The 24,979-nt window shown below is 41.1% G+C and overlaps 1 protein-coding gene across 2 annotated transcripts in view; it reads left to right on the top strand.

Moving 5' to 3' along the window:
• The window catches only part of PEX14 (peroxisomal biogenesis factor 14), an 80,355-nt gene extending 55,616 nt beyond the window's left edge, over window positions 1–24,739 (top strand). For both annotated transcript variants that reach the window (XM_072884344.1, XM_072884345.1), the window contains exons 4-9: window positions 7,083–7,205; window positions 14,168–14,253; window positions 16,799–16,901; window positions 18,172–18,269; window positions 21,516–21,607; window positions 23,841–24,739. In XM_072884344.1, coding sequence (XP_072740445.1) covers window positions 7,083–7,205; window positions 14,168–14,253; window positions 16,799–16,901; window positions 18,172–18,269; window positions 21,516–21,607; window positions 23,841–24,306 — 968 coding nt within the window. In that variant the 3' untranslated portion in view covers window positions 24,307–24,739. The remainder of the gene's footprint in view (window positions 1–7,082; window positions 7,206–14,167; window positions 14,254–16,798; window positions 16,902–18,171; window positions 18,270–21,515; window positions 21,608–23,840) is intronic.
• The last annotated feature ends 240 nt before the right edge of the window (window positions 24,740–24,979 follow it).

Genomic DNA, 24,979 nt, shown 5'->3' with positions numbered 1-24,979 from the left:
TGTCCTTTTGCCTTTGTGTTTGATTTTTTTCCCCTCTAATAAATTTTAGTGGGTATATTGTCAGTGAACGGGGGTATTTACCCAAAATGCCCATAGGAGAATGAGGCATTCTCCCTGCTGTCTGCTGCCTCAGAGGAGGAATCCTATGTGTTTTTCCCCCATCCCATTAATCTTACTGCAATTTTTTTTCTGTATCTTTCCTCCTTGTTTTGAAATAGTATTGACAAGGGAGATATTTTTAAATAGAAAACAACTGGAAGGAAACATATTTCTCTTTCTCTCTCTCATGTGCGTACACGTGTTACACACAAACATGAATGAGTGACCAGAAGCAACTTTTTCATTTTACATTTTGAACTTCTCATATATAGAAAACTGAGAAGAAAAGTTGTAGTACTTGTTCCTGTTTTTTCCATTCCAAGACATGCTAAGCAAGTCACTTGCCCTTTCTTATTCAGAGTGAAAATACTTTGATCCAGTTTTCTGAAGACAATACTCATTTCATAAGAATATTTAATCAGTAGAAAATAGGGAGGATTTAGTTTGTTTGTTTAGTATTTAACCAAGTGAATAAGGCAGATTAGGGGAAGGGGGGGGACTGGACCCATAAACAAGGTGATATATAATATTTTTTTTCGTTCTCCTTTTAAATAAATACCGATCAGCTTTATGTTCAGAGACAATAGGAGCCGTTGGCTTAAATTTGCAGTTTACTGTATTTATGGCTGTAATATCAAGGTGCTGCCGTCGTAATTTCATGCCCCAATGAGAAGAGCAAGGTCGAAGCAAATGCTTCCATCGGCATCTGCTAACACACTAACTCATAAACAAGGCCCGGCTGGATCAGGTGGCACGGAATAATACAGGCTAATGAAATACAGCACAGCTTTCCATTACTGTTAGTTTTTACAGTGTCGTCATTACGTGTAATTTATGTTTAAAAAATTCAATTTTATACAAGGCTCTGGGAAATAGGGGTCTGCAGGTCACCCGACGACTTTTAACGGCTCTGAGAGTCCTTATTGCACTCTACTGTTCCAACAAAATGTTAATAATAAATAAAAAAAAATCCTCTTTTACTTTTTCTCTGGTTTGCATATCTTGCTCTGTCTTTTTAATTACAAGTGGCTAAGGAGAGTTTGGGGCTCTCGATGATGTCAGGAGTTAGCCCCTTTGCTGATGCTCCCAGAGAGGGGTTACTGTCTGCTTGCTTTTCTTTTGTCTGTCTATCAATCACCTGGGGTCCTGTAAATGGAGTAAACACAGCTGAGGAGAGGGAGATACTTAACAACCTCTCTCCCAAACCCTCACCCTCTGACATTGCCCTCCTTTCCTCCATTACACTTCATTTTATTATAGACTCCAAAAAGCTTGGCCAGGAAGAGAAACTGCTGCCAGATTTATTTATTTATTTATTTATATTTGTTATGCCAAAATACTTTTTATTTTAACCTTTTCCTTCCTGGTTGGCTCACTGTAATTCTTAGCATTGTACTGTCAGTCAGGTTTTCCTTCTTATTTTAGTGCTGTGCAACTGAGGTTAGAGCACCTTTATCAGTTCTCATTGCTGCTTAGTCACCCTGATGGGTTAGAGTATATAATGTTTCTTAAAGATTGCAATTGCATAATTAACAGTCTCGTAGATGAATAAAGCTGTAAGAATTCGAAGCCCTTTCAGTAACTTTTCAAGTTACTGTTATTTCTGCATTTTTCGGCCTGACAGTTGAGACCAGTCCATTTCCCTTTGATGTTTGGGTTCCTTTACGCAAAGTTTGAGCTGGAAGTGCAGCAGCAGGATGTTTACATTCGAATACAGTGTGTTAATGTAAATGAAGGGTAAAAATATCAGAGTAATGTTTCTGAGACCTCAGGTTTTATTAAAATGTTGAGTTGGGCTCGGCCTTGTGAATGCCCCGTGAACCAAGATGCGTGAAAGAAAATGGATCAGGAGACTATGCCTTTTTGGCCTTTCTAAGTGTGTTCAGCTAAGCACAGAGCAGGATATAGGACAAACATTTGATAAAAGAATCACCCAGCACTCCATGCAACTGACTGAACAGGTGGAATCATTAGTCTGGATCAGATCCCAGAAGGTTTTTATGATGATTCTTTTAAAATGTGGCCATGTTCTTTCTGAGCAGAGTTGACTCAGTGGCTTCCAGGAAGAGGAGTGTAATGTCATTTCAGGGTGTCTACCAGCAGATCTTCCTTTTAGTCATATGATACCATGCACTAACTTCGGGTAGTCATATAGTTTGTTGTAGCTAGACAAGTTGTCCAGTTCTATTTTGTTTTCTTCTTAACAGAAAGTGTGTGCATGTGTGAGGAAAACAACAACAGATACCACCCCGCACCCCTCCCCTGCCTTTTGTCCCTGCAGAAGGGAAGGTGTGATGATTGCTCCAAGGTGGTCTGTCAGAGTGGTAATAAAGCTGGCTTTGGAAACGCACAAAAGGAACTTAATGCTTTGACCACTCCTCCCTACTATGGCAGAATTCTTAATTTCTTCCTAACCAGAAATTTTCTCCCTAAAACTAATGTTGCCTTCAGGTTGTGAAAATCTTGCATGAATTACTGGGTTGAGCAATGGAGGAGGAATATAATGAAGAGAAAGGTATGCTCAGTGGATGGGATGGGAAAAAGGGTTGTCACTGAAATGTCAGAGCCTGTGTCAGAGAAGGAGAAGAAAAAACTTAGTGGCTCATCTAGTTAAGCTCATGGAAGGGTTTTGCATTGCAATTATTGCTACTGTGTTTCATCCAGACAATAGAGAAGAATGGATTTGTGGTAAAACAACAGATTGGGACCCACATCTCCTGAGTTTTATTTTCTGAGTGTCAGAGGTTCGGTTCTGACCTTGGGGGACTTCTCTTATCTGTACGTCTCGCTTCTTCCTCATCTGTAAAATACGGATAACAGTACTCCTCTAATACTTCAGAGTAGTCATAAGAGGAACAGTATTTCGATGTACTTGAGGTCTTTATATTAAATAGCAGTAGATATTATAAAAGGGCCTAAACAGACAATCGAGTCTTAAAAGTTCTTGGGCAAAGGAGCTTTTTATACAATACCTGAGGTGCAGGCACCAAGAGATATTTGTGACAACCCATTTTATTCTCTGACTTGCTCTGATTCTGTGTTTGACTACAATTTACAGAGGCTGAGTGATCCCTGAAAAGTGCGTGGCAGCAGTGACAATTACAAAAGAGGATCAGCAAGAACCTTTGGGTGCAAAACAATAATGGGTGGTGGATTATTGAAATCAACACCCTGAAGCCTGTAAAAGGACATTTTAAGGCTTTGTGAAAATTATGACTAATTCTTTGCAATGGCTGTGGTGCTGTAGAGGAATGAAATGGATGGTTGGGGGAAGGGAATAGGTTTGCATTCTGTAGGGCTATGAAGACGGTTTCCTTGCATCCTTCTCCTCAGCTCAGTCCTTGCTCAGTACCCTCTGCGGTTAGATTATTCCTTGCAGATAGCAATCAACTGGAAGGAAGTGTGTGTCTAATTTGCATGAGATTATTTAAAACAAAAAAAAAGGTCTGCATTAGTCAGGGTGATGGTAAACAACGCAAAGAGATGCCTTTTATAATATAGCCGTGGCTCAGCTTTCAAAGCCAAATATAATTCACTTACAATTGGCAGTTTCCTTTATTGTTCCTTTTAACCTTTTGCATTCTGCATGGTCTTGATCTTGCTGAAACTCCAGAAGAACTAAAATGTTTGTTTTCCAAAGTGTTGAGAAAGTGGATTTAGAGCAATTCTTCTGTTAAACTGAGGTGATTTTCTTGACATACCTATTTGAGAGTTATATTAGACACAAAGCTCCAGTTTTTGTGGCACTGCTTTTACATCCAAGGGAAGTGGTATTATTTTTGGGTTACCAACTTCCTACTAGATTAGAACAATGAATGGACCATGGATCCTTTTTTATATAATGCAGTGATAGAAGGACTGTGATAAAATAAAGCAAGGTGAGATACTGGAACAAATGACACTTTGATCTGGTTTAGAAATTCCCACTTTTCTATGTAATTAATGTATCGAGGTTGAATAATCTGGGGCATGGAAAACCCATATTGTGTGCATACATGTGTGTAGGTGGTGAATCTGAAAAAAATTCAGTCCAAAGGGAATTTTGATGAGTTAGTTATAATTGCCTCAGGACAGTCTTAGAATATCTTGTACATTTTTGTTAGTGTGTGTGAGAAATGACAACCATGAAGACAGGTATATTTCTGAATCGACAGATGACTAGTTGCAGTGCAGACTTACTCCATATATATGCTTAAGGAGTCAGCTCCGGGAGATTATTCCCTTGATGCGTGGAGGGATCTCCAAGCAAGATGACAGGGCCTTAAAAACATCTTGTTCAGATGAATAAAAAGGAGGGGTTCCAAGGTGATGGCACTCCCAGTCTTCTCCTCTGATAATTAAGAAGGGATGTAGTTGTGATGTTCTTTTGTATAATGCCACTAGTACCATGAACAAGACCACTTCACAAGGCAGCAGAATAGTCCAGGGAAGTAATAAGAATTTTAATGTGAACTACTTGGCACAGGATCAACAAAACGGGATCTACAAACCAGGATCTCACAGGATCTACAAACCAGGATCTCAAAACGTGGAAAGTTTCCCATCATTCTATTATTCACATTAGCTTTTTCTTCACAGTACAGCAGGGTTTTAATGGGAATAGTGATACTTGAATGTGTCACTAGTTGGCAAGACCAGAATAATCCCAGAAGTGCATTTTATCTGCAAAGGATTTTAGGTTTTTTTCTCCAACAGGATGAGAATCGAAGGGGCAGTATGGTTAGGAAACAATAAGCATTGTTTCCTGCTCTTTTTGTAGAATGAAGTAAGGATCCTCCATGACTTCCGTACGTTTCTAAGTGTTAAATATTATCAGATTTGCTATCTTCGCATGGAAATAGAACAAAATGCCCTGTTCTAGTGGGAGCCACATTTGCAGCCGGCAGCTAATGTCTCCATGTTTATGAAATTCCATAGTTGCTAGTGATCTGCCGTGTTGGCATCTGTTTATGCTTTCTCCTACATTGGATAATTAGGAGCTGGTTAAAACAGTTTCTTTCTGATTAGGACTTTGCTTTTTAACATGTATTAGACACCATAAATATTGCTTTTGTGACTAGAACAGTAGGCTGAGTTGTGTTCCTGTGCCTTTTATTACTCTCAGTGCAAGTCTTGTTCCATAGCGTTATGTGTGGGTTTGGTTCCTTACTATTTGAGGCATGCATCAAGTACAAGTAAAGGGGTGATTTTGTCAGATTGCAGGACTAGAGATCAGGAACTTCAGAGTTCTGATACTGTATCTGACACTGACAATATTCTGTTATGTTAGAGAAATCACCTAACTTCTCTGTGCATCAGTATCTGCACTGTAGAGTAGTCACAGGAACTCACAGTATCTCACATACTCACAGGAATAGGGAAAAGATCTGTTAATAGTTATAAAGCCTTCTGAATACCAGAAGCACTGTGTCAGTGCTTTATGATATTAAGTAACTGTTCTGAGGCAGACTTGTGTATTTATTTCAGGCCATATTGTTTGTGCTACACATGATTCTGTCTAGATCCCCAGTATGCAGTGAAGTTTAAGGTCCTGAAAAAATTTCTCAAAACTTAGGTAATATGCCCAGAAGCCTGGCCATTTTCTGTATTGTATCTCCCTGTAATGCTAAAGAGCTAAGTGTTTTAAAGGATTAAGTTCAGGAATTTCATCTACCAGCAATACTTCATGGATCTTGAGCAGAGGTGATGGATTCCCATTTTAGTGGGAAAAGTATTCCAGAAAAGTATTCCCAGAAAGTATTCCCCCATTTTACTCCCACTGCTGTCCTATTCATACCATTTTCCTCACTGTTCTCGGTCCCTACAACAACTATGTGAGAATCAAGTGATCTGTCTCGTCTCTTATAAATCTGTTTCCTTAAATCTATATTCTCACTTCCAGCCTTTCTGAATGTTTTTTGCATACACGCTGCATGTATGGTGAAAGGTCCTGAATCACTTCACGTGTTCCTCATAGCAGGGACACTGGCATTCTATCTGCTTCTGTACAGGAGAATAACATAACAAGTAATACACAGCTGTCCAGGCCCCACATCATGGTTGCCATCTGATTACTAAATTCTTTTTCTAGAGGATGTTTTCTACTGTTGGAAAAAATAATCCAGCTGTGCTTCCTTCTTCACAGATGCTGGTCATCGTGAATCCTTTAGCTGCTTTTCTTTTCCCCTTGTTGGCCAAATCCTTTCCATATGTTGTGGCCAATTACAGATGGTCATCCTGGCATTTCCTGATGGCAGGAGTGACTGCACCAACATGTACCATGTGTGCAGTGTTACTACAGCTCTGCGTGAAATAAAAACCAGGCTGCCCTAGGGCAATCTAATCATGCAGCAATAGGCCGGGGCAATGCTAAGCTGAAAGTTCGGGCTTAGCCTTGTTTTGATCTGTTTTGTTATAGTTTTATTTCCTCCTTACATTCTGTGTCCCATTCATACTAATCACAGTCAGTCCCGATTTTTTTCTTTTTATTTCTGCATTTGTCATAAAATAAAGCAAATTATTCCCGTCTTCGGAAACGATCTAGACTAATTAGTCGTCTAACCCAATAATTAGTTTTTTGTTTCCCTGTCTGTTTTCATGCATTATTGTTAGTTTTTTCCCCTCTTTTTTTTTTTTACACCATTACAGATTAAAATGAGCCACATTTGCAGTTGATGGTATCTTTTTTTTGGGGGAAGAATGGAGAATTGCAATAGAACGCTACTTCAAAAGCAGCAATAAACTCAAGGATAAATTAAGGAAATTGAATGAGCCACATTTGGAAGCAGCGTTGAGGCTAATATTCTGTCGCTTAAGGTTAAATTGCAACAGAGAAAAGAGAGGGAGACATTCCAGTGAATCCAAAATTGGGGAGGCATTACTGCTCAAGTCAGTGCCAAAATTCCTTGCAGCTTGAAAGGGTTCTGCCTGGCTTGAGAATTTAATTACGCGTGCATCAAGTGGGTAAAGGTGCTAAACTGATTTCATTTCCTCTGCTCCCCCAGGCCTGACAGATGAAGAAATTGACCTGGCTTTCCAGCAGTCGGGCACAAGCACGGATGAGCCACAGTCCCCAGGTCCTTCTACACAGCTGGTGCCAACTCAGCCCTCTCACCCGGTGGTGCATAGTAAGTAACACTTTGAAAAACATCTGGTCCTGTTGCTTTCTGCAGTGATTTCTGCAGCAATTTCACAGATTTCTGTGCCAGATCCTAGATTTCAATTCAACTAAAGCCATACTTTTTGTCAGAATTGGACACCAAGTGTTACTTTGAATGCACTTCATTGTTGCCTGTGACAAGATCATATTACACAAGGAAAATGAGATACAAATGATCATTGTCTACAAACAAACATACATACTAGCCTATGATACCTCTTGACCTGAAGGTGTATAGTCAATACAAATTAGATTCTGACCCGCTGCAAGGACTTGAAAAAAGCATTTAGTCAATGTAGGACTCAGTCTTCCCTTCTAAAACTTAAGGCCGTGCTTCGCTTCATCAGTAGGGTTTTCTAATGTTTAGATCATTAATACATGATAGAGCTGATGATAGATTCTTGGATACAGGGTGCTATAAAAGTGCAACGCTATTGCATCTTTAGTCATTGCAACAGTGGACTCTGTTTAATAAACTGTTGGACATCATCACAAAGTTTTGTATTTTAGTTAGAGGACTTATTTTCTGCACTAGTCAGGCAACTAATCAGTTCACAGAGTCATAGACTATCTCGAGTTGGAAGGGACCCGTAAGGATTATCGAGACCAACTCCCTGCTCCTCGCAGGACTACCTAAAACTAAACCATATGACTAAAAGCGTCATCCAGACACTCCTTGAACTCTGACAGTTAATGCCTTGAACAGTTACTTGAAAGAGGTGTATTTTCAGCATGAGCAGCAAGCTAGAAAATAAGGTCTTCAGGACTTAGTCTGTGACTTCCTGTGCGTGAGTTTAAGGTCTGGCACAATGGACCCCCAGTATGAATGAGCTTAAAGAGTGCTATCAGGTTACAAACAATAATAAACAGTTAATAAGGATCCTTAATGTTAACAAGCTTTCTCTCTTCAATCTTAAATAATCTGCGGGGTGACAGCAGAAATTCTGAGTAGGCTGTGTGAATATGATTGTATGATTTTGTGTACAAAATACACTCTCAAAGAATTTTTAAAGTCCCAACATAATCTGTGTAGACTCAAAATTTACATATATATTTGCATTTTAAAACAAACCTCGCAAAAAAGTATCTAAGCTCCAAACAATAAAAACCAAAGTACACACCATTAAAAATCTATCAAAAGAAGCTGTTCAGCTCACATGTGTGTCTGGCAGTTTGAAAAGCACTTTCACTTACCTGCCAAGTATTAAGAAAAGGATTTTGATACTGCTCCTAAACAGTTCTAGGTCAGATATTGACCGATAACAGTCCACTTAGGGCTGTGTTTATTAGTTTATGGCATAGTTTTGCTGTTGCTAGAGACAATACTAGACTTGCTTTCTGAGTTTTTAAGTACTCTGGTTTGGCACAGTTTGGGAAGAAAAACATTTGTGATGGAGTTGGGCTCAACTGGAATATTTCTGACTGTTGTATTGGGTGTGCTGGTGAACTCCAGGACTGAGTTCTGCCTCCTGGGCTACTACCTGTCTGCCGTAGTTCACAGAAAATGCCAGAAAAGCAAAATCTGCTCTCTTGCTGAAGAAACGGTGCCAGATCCCTCTTAGTGCTGTCCAGTGCTCTTTCAGCTAACTCTTATCACAACCCAATATTGGAAGAGTTAGTCTGCCCTTATTTTATAGTGTTCTACTAATATGAGTAGGGCAGGAAGGAACTATGCAATTCAAACTGGAAAACATTGTCATCATTATTAACCCTTGCAGCTATATCACTGTTTGGTTTTTTTCCTTTTACTGTTTTGGCTTTCCTCAAAGCGCCAGCTCCCAATTTCGTTTTGCTAGGTAAGAATCTTAACTAATACTTAAAAATCAAAATGTTCCCAGTAACAGCTCCAAAGAGAAGCCTGAAATTCTGTAATGCTCAGAAACCAAAGGTGAATAAAAATACCACCAAAGTAAAGCTTTTGTAGGGGTTGTAATTGTAAACTGGTGCTCTAGCCTTATGATCTGATTAGTGCTTTTTAAATAATTTGAACCAAAAGCTTTTGCCTGTAAGCCAGTCTTTTTTAGCAACCTGCAAAATAGGGGACATGGTGATAATAGATTCATTACATATTGTTCCTCCCCTCTCTAGCCATTCTTTGTAGACCTTCTATTTAAGCTTGACCTTTAAATGGATGTGTAAAAAGAATAAATAACTAAACATACATAGTATTTATTTGACCAAAATACTTGTTTTGATTAGGTGTCATCTGTGCCCCATTCTAGTCCTTGGCTGTTGTAGTGCTGGTGTTGTAGTAATGGTGGATCCATCTTTGTGTCTTCCTGTTAAGCACTTTCCATGGTATCAGAACTGCAAAAAGAATATGTGCATTTCTCTAGAGCTGATGGACGAGACTGTGCAGTGGCTCAGTGCTCTTTCAAGGTGCCTTGTTTGCTGTAGCTTATTTCATCAGTTGGATGCTAATCCTGTAATGAATATTTCTGAATTGGTCCAAATCTGCTCCAGGACAGTTGTTTCTGTGATAGTTTACTAAGTCAATTTATCTTTCACAGATTTGTCAGGGGTTGTCATGTACAGAGAAAGACAGATACTACTTTTTCTATCTGTTATGCTTATCTTACAGAGTATTCATGACACTAGTGTTGGAATGCTTCAAGGTTTGAAGTTCAAAAGTATATCTAAAGGATTAATGAGACAGGTAGACTGCTGCATCTATAAGTTGACTTGTTTATGGGAACAACTTATATTGGAAGAGCTTATATTGAAAAAGATTATGAGCTATATTTGCCTTCCCCAAAGAAGACATCTGAGTTTCTTGTGAAGTAACATCTGATCTGCTGGAGTTTAGGTCTTGAAGACTGTGAACCACTTTGTGTTTGATATTTTTGGTTCTTTTTAAGGGTTTTTTTGAGTAGTTTTGACACCTCTACACAAAATCACAAAACTAGAGAGAAAGAATTACCCCCCACAGAGCAAAAAGGAGAAACAGTTGAGGAGGGTACTGTGCTGAAAAGCAGTGGCTACTGTCTTAAGTAACCTAATTTTTCTCCATCCCCCCTCCCCACAAGGTGTTGCTGCTTTGTGTTTAAAAATGATGTTAAAACTGTGGGTTATGAGTTCAGAAGTTCAGGATGGCTTCAGAACCATCTCAAGAGTTCATTCAGCACCAACAGCAGAGCTGGTGATCTTGCCAGCAGCTCCAGCGTACGATGTCCACTCTCGTGAGTCAGAGCAATAAATCCTATGCACACCTTTTGATTTTACTTGATGGATCTCCTGCTGTTGTCAACTCAGTCTGTTCTAATTTTTAAAGTTGCAGGAAATAATTCATACCACTTAAATACTTCCTTTTGTACAAATTGAACTGCTAGTGTAGGTATTACTTAATGTTCTAATGTTTTGTTGGAAATAGCTGTTACCTATGTAAGTACTTTCTTATTCTTTAAGAGTTAACGAGAAAGAAGCGTATTTGTAAGCCTTCAGAGTAGCATAGTTCTTGTATGCTGAACTCCTCCTGGGTTTGGTTTAAGAGAAACAATAATAACTTTTGGGAGGAAGAGACAAGAATTAAGTTAAGTTTCTAGACACTCTGTTTTAGCTCCATACCACCTCTACTATTTCTCCTCCTGCTCTGGAGGAGTAATTCCTTCCCTCCAGTTTGTACTTTTGCCAAGAGGTGTCAAAATGGCTTAAAAAAAAAAAAAAAGCTTAAAAAAAGCTTGAATTTGATTAATATAGAGAAACAAGACTTTGCCTGACTGATAATAAAACTGATAAATGACATTTGAATTACTTGTAGCAGTAATTTATTACATAAAATATCTTTTATTTGACATGCGATTAGTTGCTGGAAGCATCACTCAATCTGACTAGTTTAAACATGCTCTAAAATGAACCCCCAGTAAAAAACCAGGGCTGTCTGCTGTTGGCATTATGAAATATACTAATCCAGCAGTGAGGACAAAAATCTGACTTTAAATATTTAAATGATTAATTGGGTTTATATTTTTTTTTACCTTTCTAACCCCTATAATTACAAGCAAACTCAGGGGAGTTTCTGAGCTAGGTGTGCAAAGCTGCATGCTTATCATCCAGGTATTGTCTGTGTTCTTCCCCATGGTATTTATGGTCTCCATTTACGGGGTTTTGTGCAGATTTTACACCTGCTTAAAAGTCATCTCCAGTGACTGTTTTTCTTGCCATTTGGATCTTCTTCTCCCACCCCTGTGTCTTCATTATGTGGGAGGCTGTAGAATACAGACTGTTTTCTCTTACAATTAAAAATGGTAACTAGAATCCAAACTCTTTCTTTTTTCCTCAACTCCTTTCCATGGGTTCACTGTTTGCTCTTGGAAAATCACCTCTTCCATCCTCAGTTTCTACAGTTTTAGATGTGGATACTAGTGAGGCTGACCTTACTTGGATGCACAAGGCCTAATTAAATGATGTCAGGAAAGTTAATTCTGAGATGAATGGGGATCTTAAAAATAGTAAGGGTTTATTTACTCTGGAAGTGCAATTTACAGTTGCTGCTGTGAAAATTAAATATACTTACAGAAAACACAGACTCACAGCTGGAGAAAATGTCTGTGTCCCTTCCATTTGCCTTTTGAAGGGTCTCTTATGTAGAATGGTTTGTTCCTTCCCCGGTGCCTAAACTGAAGAGTAACTGGGCTATTAGTGCTTTTTCACTTTCTCTGAATTTTATTCCAGTTCTACAAGTGGGGAAATTGAGGATATGCAGAGAAGTCAGTGTGAGCACTGAGGTTACAACTGAGAAAATTCCAACTCTCTCTCCACCCCAGATTTTAGATTAGAGTATTGCAGAGAAAAAGGAAGATTGAATGTGGATTTTAGGCAGAGCTGTGACATTCTTCATAACATTGTAAAGTTGATGTGGTCAATGCAGAGCCTTTACTGTGTCCCTCCCTCCCTCACTTTTCCTCTCCACCCCCCTCACTTTTTTTTGCCACAAGACAGAATTATTTCACACATCTCTAAAACGAGTAAAATGGCATTTCAGCTTCTTGTCTTTATAGACTCTCTGAACTTTAGGAAAGATCATTCTGGTCCCTTTTCATTAATAATGAAAACCAGGGGGCAATAAAATGTTCTTAGCTCAAGCATTACAGGAATGGAGGGAGAGCTGAGTGAGGTGAAAGGGCGAAGCGGACGGGGTCCTACAGGTGTCTCGCCTTCCTACTCGGAGGTCACCGCAGCTGGGAGGTAGTTAGGGACAGCCAGTCAAGGACTGCCATGGACAGGGCACAGTTGGACCCACAGACACTCTGAGAGTAATTAACCCTTTACAATAGGCAGTTCAGCCTGGAACGAGTTGCGTTGTCATAGAAGGATATTTTTAGTCTGAAGTTCAGGGCAGAGAACTGGACAACCAAGAGACTTCAGCTACCAGAAATGACAGTGGGAGCAGGGTGAGGAGGGGAAAGTGGGATGGATGACTGGGGTTTGCAGCAAGATTAGCCAGAGATCATTTTAAATCCTGACATGTACACAGCCAGTTACTGCAGTTTAGCTGACGTGTGTTAACTCATTAAGTTAAAAAGTTATGATAATTTGATCATGTGCCTAAGCTCCAAAACTGCAACTGCAGCAACCCAAAATACTGCTGGTGACACTATTTGCCAGTTCTGACAGAGCTGCTTTAATTTGTTCAGATTTCTAGCCAGTGGATAATTTGAGGAGCTGTGTCCTAAAATGTAGCAAGAAGCTACCAGTGCCAGTATTTGAGAGTCAGTGCCTGTCTGTAGAGCCTGAGTGCTGGGATTAGGAGTAACTCTTGCAATGAAATGCCTGTAGAAGATCTCAGCAACAGGAAAAATGGCAATAGGTAAGCAAAGCAGAAAGGAGACAAGCTTCCAGCCATTTCAGCCAGTTAAGCCTCCCTTTGGAAGCCTAAATTGAAACTTTGGAGAACAGAATGCATTTCCGAGACATTGTAGGTCACATGTAGATTTGGATCTGTCTGTTTGGAGACTGTCACCGGCCTCCACCTCATCAGTTCTGCCCACATCCTGCCACTGAACTTTAGGAAAGATCACTCTGCATCCTCTTTGTTATTAAAGAAAACCGGGGGCAGTACCAGATTCGTTAAGGGAACTGCGAGGGAGGTGAAAGGATAAAGCTGGTGGAAAACTACAGGTGTCTTCTGATTCTGCTTGAAGGAGCAGAGCATACCATATCTTTGCTTTGCTCTGTGGAGTCTCTAAGCTTCTGTGCAGAATCATGTGTTAAATATCTAAAGCTTTTATCTACTTCTTTACCTCTCTCTGCAGATATTTAATTGCATATTTTCTCTCTGCTGTTTATGTGTGCTTTGGTCCCTATTCATAATTCAGGCTTGAAAGACACTGGATCCTTCCTTATTGAAATGGTCCATAATTGCTGACACAGTGTTCATAAACCCATTTATTGCCCTGATTTCTCTTCTTTCTCAAAACACCACTTCCTTCCTTCTTTCTTTTTCTTTTTCTTTTTTTTTTCCTTCACTGTTCTGGGTCTCTGGCTCTGTCCCCATTTTCAAAAATTATGATAGTGAAGAACAATTGGTATTCAAGTAATGAGTTAACCTTAGCTAGCACTAACACCACAGGCAGTTATCTGGGGAAAGTGCAGTAGGGTTCAGAGTGCTTTCTGCAAGGAAAGAGTAGGGCAAAACAGCTTGATGGAACTTTTTTAATTGCTGCTGTGATTTGTCTCCCTTTGACACCTTGTGCAAGGCCAGTGTCGATGCTGGAGGTCTGGGCAGGTGTTTCAATGTCCTAGGGCCAGAAGCCTGCACACTGTACCTGAGGGACTACCAGCATCTTAATGCCCCCTGCTCAGTAAATCTGTGCCTGCTAAGAAACAGCAGAACTGGCATTATTCATTGCTCTTTTCTCTGATAAAATGGGTGTATGAAAATGTTGTCACCTGCAGTTCTGACTATGATTATTTCTTGATTTTGGCCTTTAGGTCCACCTGGCTCCAGATGGCGAGATTATGGGGCTTTGGCTATCATAATGGCAGGAATTGCCTTTGGATTCCACCAGCTCTACAAGGTAATATATCCCTCACTACTCTTACACTGTATTCTGAGAGAACAATGTTATTCTGCTTGTGTCCAAATGATCACGTTGGTTCCAAGTTGGTCGAGCACCTCTGTTCTTACTGGCACTGCCATTGGTATATTTGAGAAATGTAGACAACATGAAAATGCAGAGTCAAAAAGTGGCAAGCAAACAAAACTCGTTTTTAGCAGTGTATCTCAAACTGCTAGAAACAAGGTCATTTTCATTGTGTATATATATTTTGGATTTTTTTAAGTGGGGGAAACCGAGCACAGTTCAGTAAAGGGATTTTCCTAGCATTGGCCAGCAGACATTACTGTCATAGCCCCCAGTCTAATGATTTGTCTACTGGTGATCCTGCACCATGGGCAGGGAAGAATCTTCTTTGACCGATCAGAACATTGAAAAGAAGGTGCCACTTTCCAGGTCTGCCATACATCCTGTAGGTCTACTCCAGTGTGCTTAAAACAAGGTAGAGCAAGTGTGTGTCTGCTTGTGTATTGTAGAGACAGCAGCCCCTTCTTATTTCTTGTGCAATGTTTCTCCAATTGAACATATTCTTTCACTCTGGATTTGCTTTCCAGCAATGTGCTAAGTGACATTAGATAATGTCTTTGGTAAATAATTATATTCTGTGGCTACATAGACAGACATAAGTGGTTCAGGTCAACTCAGCAGAGTGTAAAGAGCTTTGGTCCAGTAGGAGTTGTGTTTTATTTTTGAAAAAGGGACAGAGATGAAGACTTAACAAGAGGTTGATGGTTTTCATGTTTGTTTGTCCTTTAATTAACTATTACTGCCTTGTTTAGTAAAATCTATTTTACAACTAAAAGTGTTGGCCTTCTAGTTTAAAACTACTTTTCTTATCCTGTCCTATCATTAATTTTCTGGGTCTCAGGCTAAGAGAGAGAGGCCAGATTAAGCAACATGTTTCATCTATGCAAGTTACATGATTTAAGAGAATGGCTTTTTATTGAGATATGTTGTCCCTGTGTTTTTATATTAAAGTAGTGATGCCAACCTTACTGATCTTTTCATTCTTGCAAACAATGGTGGGGCTGATAAGTGTCCAGAGAGAGATGTTAAGACAACAGCTGCTGGGCCTTGCAGACCTGAACACATTGCTGTTACTAAATGACACATATCTAACACATATTGATGATTTACATAAATTTTTTGGCATGATGTCACTGATGCTGTTAATATATCCTACTGCTGTATTCTTTGTTTACAGATCTTGCTCTGCTGTGTATCCAAACCTCATAAGGCATATTGTGTGCCTAGCAGAGACCCATATGCTTTTATAGGAGTAAGAAATCTTTGGAGATTGATAAATTCTCTCTGCCCTTCATGGGATTTTGAGGGAGTTTGCAAATAGTGATTTTTATATGAAAGATAGGATACTAGGATAAAACATGGTTGTCCACGTGTGTTCTGTGAAGATTAAGAGAGAACTGTTTGTGAAAGTCATCAAAAGCTCTTTGCTTTTCAGAATGTCTGAGTGTAAACATGTACATGTACATGTGCTTTGTGAGGGTAAGAGCTGTGTACAGCGACACTGAAATCTTAAACCAGTGCTATTAAGTGTAAAAGAAGGCTGTCCCACCCATGTCAGTTTGGATAATCAGCCCTGTCTCAGAAACCACCCTGTATGTATGCCCCAATAGTGGGTGTACATGCATCAAAAGCCAGGATGAAAAAGAATTGATAGGCACTATCAGGGCTGTTTCCACATCCTAGACCATCCTTCTCTCACATTTTTTTCACCTGCCATGTTGTGGTTAGATGTGCCCTTGTTAAAGTGCATATTCAGTTCATAGGAGCAGTGCTGCAGAAGGATCCATGGTAGTTAGACAAGAGTTGTGACCTATTAGATCCAGTCCGTCCTCTGCAATGGCATGATGGGGTAGATTTCATGGCTGTGTACACTGTCACTGAACTGCCTCCCATCCTGTACTAGCTTGTTTTTCACTTCCTTTAGCCCTGGTTCCTTAGTTCCCTTCCCTGTGCTCCAGATCTCTGTTTTTCCCTCCGTGACTTGTAACCCTTCCCCTGCCAAGGTTCAAAAGATTTTATAATGCCTGTCATTCCCTGGCTTGTGCTTCCTCTGGCCTTTCCTGGGCCTTTCTCTTCTTCTTCCCACTTCGTCATTTCTTGCCTTGTGGATGTAGCTCAAATCTTGTGACACATCAGTGTGTTCACATTTGAGAGTGTAAGATCTGAAATTGTACTCCATAGGTGATGGATGTTTCTCTGGACTGAGAGCTGTCCCAGGAAACCTTAAATGGAGTTAGGAACTGTTTTTTAGCACCCCCAAAAATGTAACCACAGAACTCATATCTTCTCTTCTGCAACTTCATTTAACGCCTACTGTAGAGGGAATTTCTTTTCTCAGCCAGTGTGTGGATAAATGATCACCAGCTCTGTGATAAAGGCTGAGGTTTGGGTGGTGGGCTTTGAGGATGTTTCAGGTAGATTAGAAAGACCGCTTTGCATATCCCTATTTCCTAAAAAAAAGTTTCTGTACTCCATGCAGAAATACCTGCTTCCTCTCATCATGGGAGGCAAAGAAGACAGGAAGCAACTTCAGAGGATTGAGTCAAACATTTCTGAGATGAGTGGCAGTGTGACACAGACAGGTAAAGATTAATGACTCCATCAATTCACCCCTCAAAGCCTTTCTCCCTGTATCCTCCATTCTGCCAAGACCCCCACCCTTTTCTTTCCCTCCATCTCCACTTTATGTGGTGACTTCATTTATCTGCTCTGAGAATCTGTTCACATTTGCAAATGAAGCCGCCGTCATTTCGGTTTAATTTGAAATTGCTTGTTTACTGTCGGCGCGGCCTCAATTAATTATGTTTTTACGGAAAGGCTCCCAACCTCAGAATATTAATAAGGGGAATAAAATGACAGCCTTTCGGAGGGCTGTAAAGTTCATTTTTAATTTCTGCTTCTCTGATGTTTTCAGGGGCTTTTTTTTGGTGTTTTCCCCCCACCTTCCATCTGAAAATCCGGGGAAGGGTCAGGAGAGTCTGTAATTACTGTGCCTCCCTGACCTTAGCCACCTTCTCTGTTATTGACTCTATAGGGTGTCTGTTCATTACCCAATGCCCTAATGATGGTCTGGATTAGCTGTTACCTGTCACACCAATAGAGTTTTTAATTTTATTTTATTTTATCAGCTTGTTTACTGCCTGGAAGCTTTGGATAAAGTACCAAGGTAGAAAAAGTTCTCCTACAGCTGGAGTTGGAGTCCAGCAGAAGTTCTTCAGCGTTTGCTGGGGTGTAGGGGGGGAATACAGGGTGTTCTCTTGAAATAAAAGGGGAAAAGCACAAAGTATATTCAGTTAGTGGGAAGGAAAAAAGTATGATTTTCAGCAGTAAGTTTGTTAAAGATGTTGGGGTTGAAGGAGCTGGTGGGTTGAGAGTGGGAGGATACTAATTATACTTTTTAGTGGAGGGTGAGAAGAAAAGCATCTTTCATTTTGCATGATACCCTAAGGTCAATCCTGAGACCAGCCTCTTCCCAGATTGGAGCTAGCCCCAGTGTTTGCCTGCGTGAGGCCCGAGATAGATAAATGATACAAACATTGTATAAGTTCAGGGAGATGTACAAATCATAAACCAATATAATTAGAAGGGAGAGGTTTTGGACGGATATACTGTGGGCTATAGACATCTATACAATGGAAAGATAAACTAGAAATACTGGAGGTTAGATGCAGTGCAGGTAGATTACCCGTAGTGCAGATAAATCATATGGATTAAAGTGGGCAGGCGGGCGTAGATAAATTAAATATAGTAGGAATAGAGGCATCTTTGTAGCTAGACAGCAGGAAGGACGTGTGTGAGTGCGTATATGTGCATGTATCTCAGTTTAACACTCTCGTGCTTTTTCCCTCACAGTGACTCAGTTACAGACAACTTTAGCAGCTGTCCAGGAACTGCTAATCCAGCAACAACAGAAAATCCAGGAGCTCACCCAAGAACTGGCTGCTTCTAAGGTATCCACTTCCAACTCTTTACCTTTAGAACATCACCATCTTCTTTGGAACATGCATGGCTTCTTTTGTGGGCACATGGAAAGCACCTTTTTAGGTTCACAGTCCAGCCTTCAGCTCTGTCATATCCCCAGCCAGTTTCTCTGCATCTGACTTCTCCATAGGCAGTCTGTTTAAAGCTCTGCATATTAATTGGGTACTCAATGAAATATATCTAACTTCTGAGAGGGCTTTGCTATATAGCTTTGTATACAGCCTGTGTGCCTGAGGCCTCAGACCTGTTCTCAGCTCTGTATCTTCTGCATTGCATTTGAGATGAAATAATTGTGCTGTTAGTCCACTGACCAAAAGAGGTAAAGGCCAGTTGTGCAGAGGTTTTATTTGTGTGTAATATGTAATTTTACGTATTTATATATCTCCTGTACCCTTGTACATTGTCAAAACAATGACTTAATCCCATTCCAGGCACACACTTGAAGTACTGTATTTAAGTCACTTGTTCAGATCCAGGCCAGGTAATGGCTGAACATTCTTACTATTTGGTTTCTTGTTTCAATGATTTTGGTCATCTCAGCCCAACAGGTGGCCCCATCACAACCACATTAGTGATGCACAGTGGCCCATTCCCCTTGACTCCTGACTTGACCCTGCAATAAACCCATCAGTTCTGACTAGTTTGTGTTGTTACATGTGTAACTACAAGTAACCACTTTTGACCAAAATTGATTTTCTTTCTGGCAATGAGAATTAGTGCTTTTCATCTCCAAAGTACTTTGCAGCCATTGGCCTAAGCATTCTATCAGCCAGTAAGTGTTGGTTACATGTGAGGTGGGGTGGATTTGAACCAGTCACATAGAGAGGGAGTCTTCCTTTCACTCACAAACCTGTGATTATTCAGGGCCCAGTCATCCTATAGTATTCTCTGTACAGGGAGAGATTTTTCTTTTTACTGTGAAATCCCTTAGGCAATGCTTGCAGTCTTTTACCTATAGCATTAACAGTTGTCTTCTCCCCTTACCTGTACTTTAATCCTATACAAACCCTTTGATGGTGTGTAACTGGTGGGCCACAGCTGACTGTGTGGTGTGTACACTGTACAGTAGGAATCCCTCAGTGGCACAGCTGTAAACCCAACCATGAAAGCCAGTTTATGGTCACAACACTCTACTTCAATTTTCCTTGGGAACTGTGGCCTGTCAGTGGCCTGGAGCCAGTCCGGAAATTGGAAAACTGTTTTCAGGTCTTAAGTGTTAAGATTAAGACCACATGTTGAGCTTTAAGAAGGAAAAAGGGCATAAGAGTCTTGGTGGTTTAGAGAGTCTTGAAGAAGTTTTTCCTCCCCCCTCTCTACCCCCTGCACTGAAATGGTAGCACACATTGTTATGATATCTAAACCTCATGTGTACAAAGAAAAACTTGAGCAACCCCACAAACCAAAGAATAAAAGCTGTGTTTTCTCAGCTGTAATGTAAGTTTTTATATCTGCTTTTCAAACTCCTACTGGCATGCTGTAAAAAATTAAAAAGAGGGACTTTAAGTAATTAAAAAACGTACATAAAAATTCAAGGCTTGAATTTTCTACAACTGTTTTTTAAAGAGACTGGCTAAAAAGCCCCAGATGTCAGATTTTATTTCTAAATCCTAGGCATCTGGCACCATATGTGTTTTGGAAATTTGAGTCCTTTGCAGGCCAGTGAGTGGAAATCACTCCCTTGTTAATGTGCTGCTGTAGCTTTCAAGGTCTTGGAAAGCCAGAACAGTGGCTCCTGGATTCTTGCTGTCTGAGGGCTGGGAGTGTGAATCCCAAGGGAACGCATCTGTGTATATCACAGCTACTACAGACTGAGCCTCTCCCAGCTCACTGGGTTCACAGCCCAGAAGTCACTGTGAGGAGTGCTGGCTGCGAAGGTGTTCAGGGTTACTCAGCACTAGCTGAAGTCTGTTTAAAGAATAAGTAGGAAAAACCAGTTCTGGCTACATCTAGTAGGAACTGCTGAGGAGGAGTTTTGTGTTATTCCAGTCCTGGCTTCTGTTGGCAGGGGATTTATTCGGAGTATTTCTGGAGCAATGCTCACAAATGGGTTCATTCCTAATGGCTTTTAGCAGAAATTACTATGGGAAGTGCTACACATGAGTGTTCTTTGGTCCCATACTCAGCCCATCGCTACAGGAGTTGCTAGAGTGATAGGACGGGGGTAACCATAGGCCATGATCTGTCTTTCAGAATGTTCCTCCCATTTCTCAAGTTCCCAAAAGAGTTAAAAGAAAGATTGCCAAAAGTGTTATCTGCAGCATGTTCTCCTCAGTTGTCACCTTACTCTAATTTCTGCCTGATATCCCATAGCAATTCTGATGCAGTGCTGACAGCAGCTGTACCAGGCTTCCATGAGTTACCTATCATCTTTCCCCACCAAATTGCATTCATTGCCTTAAAAATATCCAAGAGACAGTGCCTAGTCCAGCTGCTTCCTGGAGATACAATCTGGTAACTCAAGCATAGCTTTAATTCTTCAGATTTAGTAGGGAAAACTTTTGCAACTTTCAAGCATCTATTTATCAGCCCACCTCTAAACACCACAGAGTGCAGATAATCAATTACTTATTTCATGATTTAGGACAAATGAAAAAATGGTTTTAAAATAGTTGTTAATATATAATATTTGAATCTGCTGCCTCAGCCAAGTGCAGTCACAAGAAAGAGTAAAGGACCTGATTCAGTGCAACTCCCACTGCCTTTCAGGATCCTAGTTCTAGTTATTCTTTAGAAATCATTCATTAGGTCAGTATCAAATGATTTAGTTTACCTCTTTGTGTATTGTTCTCTGTCTAATACGTTGGTGGAAAACATCCTATGTAGGCCTAGCTTTGTCTGAATTCTCACAAGTGCTGGCCTCCTCCTAATCGAAAAAGAAAGGTCCCCTTGAGATGCTTCAGCAATGGTTGTGCATGGTATGTTGGAGACAAGATTAATTAGTCCCCCAAATGGAAAGCAAATACTTGAATAGTCTTTGCATCTTGAGACAATTATTATTTCTGATCATCGTGGGGACCCATTCAGGTCCTTCTTTATTGTGGAAGTTGTTTTGCTCAGATCTGAGAGATTTTAAATGATAGAGCTTATGTATGTTATCCCCAGGGCTCGAGATTCCCAGATGGGAGTAGAGGGAGGATAATATAGAAAAAAGTGACATTTGTGAACTATCTCCCAGTGCATACTTTGATCTTTATGTCTTCTTTTTCATGTTCTAGGCCACAACTTCCACCAACTGGATTCTGGAGTCGCAGAATATTAATGAATTGAAATCTGAGATCTACTCGTTAAAAGGACTTCTCCTGAACCGGTATGGATGGAATATGTGGGCAGATTATTGTGTGGGGAAAGGGTTGCTTTCTGGGATTCTCTCAATCATGGAGCGGAAAGGCATTTCCAACAGGAACTAGCTCTATATCCTGTTGTTGCTATTTTAATAATACCACTTTGCACTCCACTATCACTTTCTATTTGCAGGTCTCAAAATGCTTTTCAAACTTGCCTTAAATCACAGAGCACTTTGGGTAATTAATAAGATTTTTCCTTTTTGTTTACGATAGAGGAAGTCCGTGCTATTCAGCACAGTCAGGATGCCTCTCACCTAGTTTGAGGTATTGACTGCATCTGCAGCTGCATTCTGTTACAGAGAGTCACTTCTGGATACAGTTCAGCTGACCTGTTCATGGTTAGGGCATAACCAGGATGAAAAGAATCGCACTTCAGCAGAGCCTGTTTCTCTCAATTAGCTAGCTTAGGTATAGACATCTTATAATGTAGTAGATGTCTGAAATGAGGTGATACAAATCCCAGCCTGTGGGACAGTCATAAGAACAGGGATCAGATCTCAGTTTTTGAGGAAATCTTTTTTTCCAAGTACCTTAATTAAGAGTTTATCTAGTTTTTCAGATATTGATCCTTTCACTCTGATATGACTCCCTTGCCTCCTTCTACATGTAACTAAGTCTTCTCAAGTCATCTGTTTCCTAAGAGATGGACTTCAAAGATCAGTCTAAGATTGGACTAGATATGTTCTGGATCTCAAGCAAGTGGGCTTTTCAGAAGTCTGAAAAGTGTATGGCCTTTAATATCCTTTTAAATTCTCTCTACACCTCCCATTCTTTGGAGGGTTTGGAGGATTGAGGACACATATTAAGTTACTGTCTGTTAAGCTGGGTTGTACTAGCAGCACTGCTGGGGAGAGAGCATTAGTTAATGACACCTCGTCAACAATGGGGAAGTTGCAGCTGGGGGATGAGTGCTTTTTGGAAAAAAGAAAACTTTTTGTGGGGTTGCTTTTTAACAAAAAGGCAAATGTTTCTGCAGTGAGGAGGCAGCAGCAACACCGGAGCCAAGAAAGTCTCCAGATTGAATTTGTTGATTGCATTTATGATACTGGTTGAATAATGCAGACATTAGCTTATTGCAGTCACAGGAGATGGAGGCTAGATCAGCAGAGTTCTTCGATGGCTAGTGGTGGCAGCAGGAGGAGGGAGGTGAGAGCAACTACTGTTCCTAGTTCAGTCTAAGAAAATGTAATCTGTTGTGTTCAAGTGCTCACTGTAGGAGAGCAGCCAGCTTTCGTCTGCTTTGGTCTTGTCCGTGGCACTAGCCAGCTCACCTGAGGGGCACGAGAACTCCCTGCCACACAGCATCCTTTTCAGAGCTCGATCTGATACCTCTTCATACTCCCACTTTTCACATACAGAAAGAAGCAAGGATGCATGGGGAGTACTAGATCAGACATGCTTTTTTGCTTGGCTCTTCATGGTGGATGACTTTCTGAGGGCACCAGTGCTCCCCACTGCACTTACATTTGTCCTGCTTGGTACTTGGATTCTATGGGCTCCTGCAACTAGGGCTGGGCATTAGCCTGCCACTATCAAATCCTTCAAGCCCACCTGGAAAGGACTCAAGGACAGAGCAGCCAGCTTTCTCAGCTGGTGCAAGCTAGTATGACTCCATTCAAGTCAGAGAAGCTGAACCAGTTTGTGGCAGCCAGCACCTGGCCCAAACATGTAAAGTGCATGCTGGGACTAGGAGATAGGCTCTGGATTGTAATAAGCCAGCATGCAATAGCTGTGTATCACAGTGGAGGCGAGAGCCAGGTGGTGAAATTCCTTGGCTCAGGCACAAGGACCTGGTGTGTTGGACTTCTTGCTCCAATGGGAATTTTCTTGACCAATTAATTAGTGATTGTTTTATAAAGGGACACTCATGTCTTTCCACGGGCAGCATTCCTGAGTGCTAGCTTACTCTGTGAAATTGGCCAAACCAGATCATTTCAGTACTTCACATTGCCCAGCTGTGATATTTTCCTTGTGTGCAGGCTCGATTACTGGGTGCGTGTAAAACACTTTGAGATTCTGGCTGAAGAAGTGAAGTGGCCTTGGTTTTGTTCATTTACGACAAAGGAGACTTGCAATTTCAGTCCTGCTTTACATGAATTCCCCAGTGCACATACCATTCTCTCTAATGATAAACCCTCAGTGTTTTTAATAAAAGCCCCTTTCTCTCCTTTTCTTCCCCTCTTCCCCTCCCCCAAGGAGGCAGTTCCCTCCCTCCCCTTCGGCTCCTAAGATCCCGTCATGGCAGATCCCAGTGAAGCCAAGCTCACCCTCCAACCCTGTTGTTGCCAACCATAATAGCAGCAGTGACATCTCGCCTGTCAGCAACGAGTCTACCACCTCATCTCCAGTCAAAGAGAACCACAGCCCTGAGGGTTCGAAGGTCAGCTGCCATCTGCTGAGCACAGAGGAGGGCAACAAGGCAGTGATTGACGTCAAGAGCCAAGTGCGGATGGAGGTGCAGGGTGAGGAGGAGAAAAGGGAAAACAAAAGGAATGAAGAGGAGGAGGAGGACGATGAGGATGATGACGTTAGCCATGTGGATGAGGAGGAATGTCTGGGTGTCCAGACTGAGGACCGGCGAGGAGGGGATGGTCAGATTAATGAGCAAGTGGAAAAACTACGAAGACCTGAGGGGGCCAGCAACGAGAATGAGATTGACTAAGGCACCCTGGCTTCTGCTGCTGCTGCTGTACATCTTCCCTAGCCTCCTGCACTGTCCCCGGTGCCTCTCCCATTTTGTGGAGAGACGTGCCACCATCCGCTCCAGTGATTCTCCCATGATTGACCTCGAGTAGGGTCATGATTGCCCAGTGAACAAGGTGGGCCCTGTTTCACCACAGGGCTTTGCAGTGTTGCAGTGGCTTCTTCTCCCCTCCCAGACCCACCTTCTCCCCATGAGCTGGGGTCACTGCCTAGGCTGGAAGACCAACCGCCTTACCATGCACCACAGCTACAGAATAAGTCCTCTTACAAAAACACCATCTCTCCTGAAACAGTCAGCCTCTTCGCTGCATCCTAGTGTCCTTCTATCCAATTTCAGAAACCAATCTGTCCTGAGCTCTTTGATTTCACAAGACTTTAATCTCCACATAAGGCCCAAACCAGTTCTCTGTTTCCCAAAATAACCCTCTCAAACTACTTGATATTCTGTTGCCAAAAAAAGAACGTTTTAACCCTGAATTCCTCACCTGATCTCAGTCTTGGCTCTTCCAAACCGTATATGAAGCCTCAAATTCCTGAAACTACCTAGCATCTAAAAACACTAAATTTCTGTGGGGTCCAAAGAACACTATTTCCACCCCACATGCTTACACTCATCAAAGTGGCCTCTTGCT

This window comes from Ciconia boyciana, chromosome 19, assembly GCF_034638445.1.
Source record: "Ciconia boyciana chromosome 19, ASM3463844v1, whole genome shotgun sequence".
Taxonomy (NCBI): domain Eukaryota; kingdom Metazoa; phylum Chordata; class Aves; order Ciconiiformes; family Ciconiidae; genus Ciconia; species Ciconia boyciana.
Note: the sequence above shows the minus strand (reverse complement) of the source record. Positions and strands in the feature narration are given on the sequence as shown.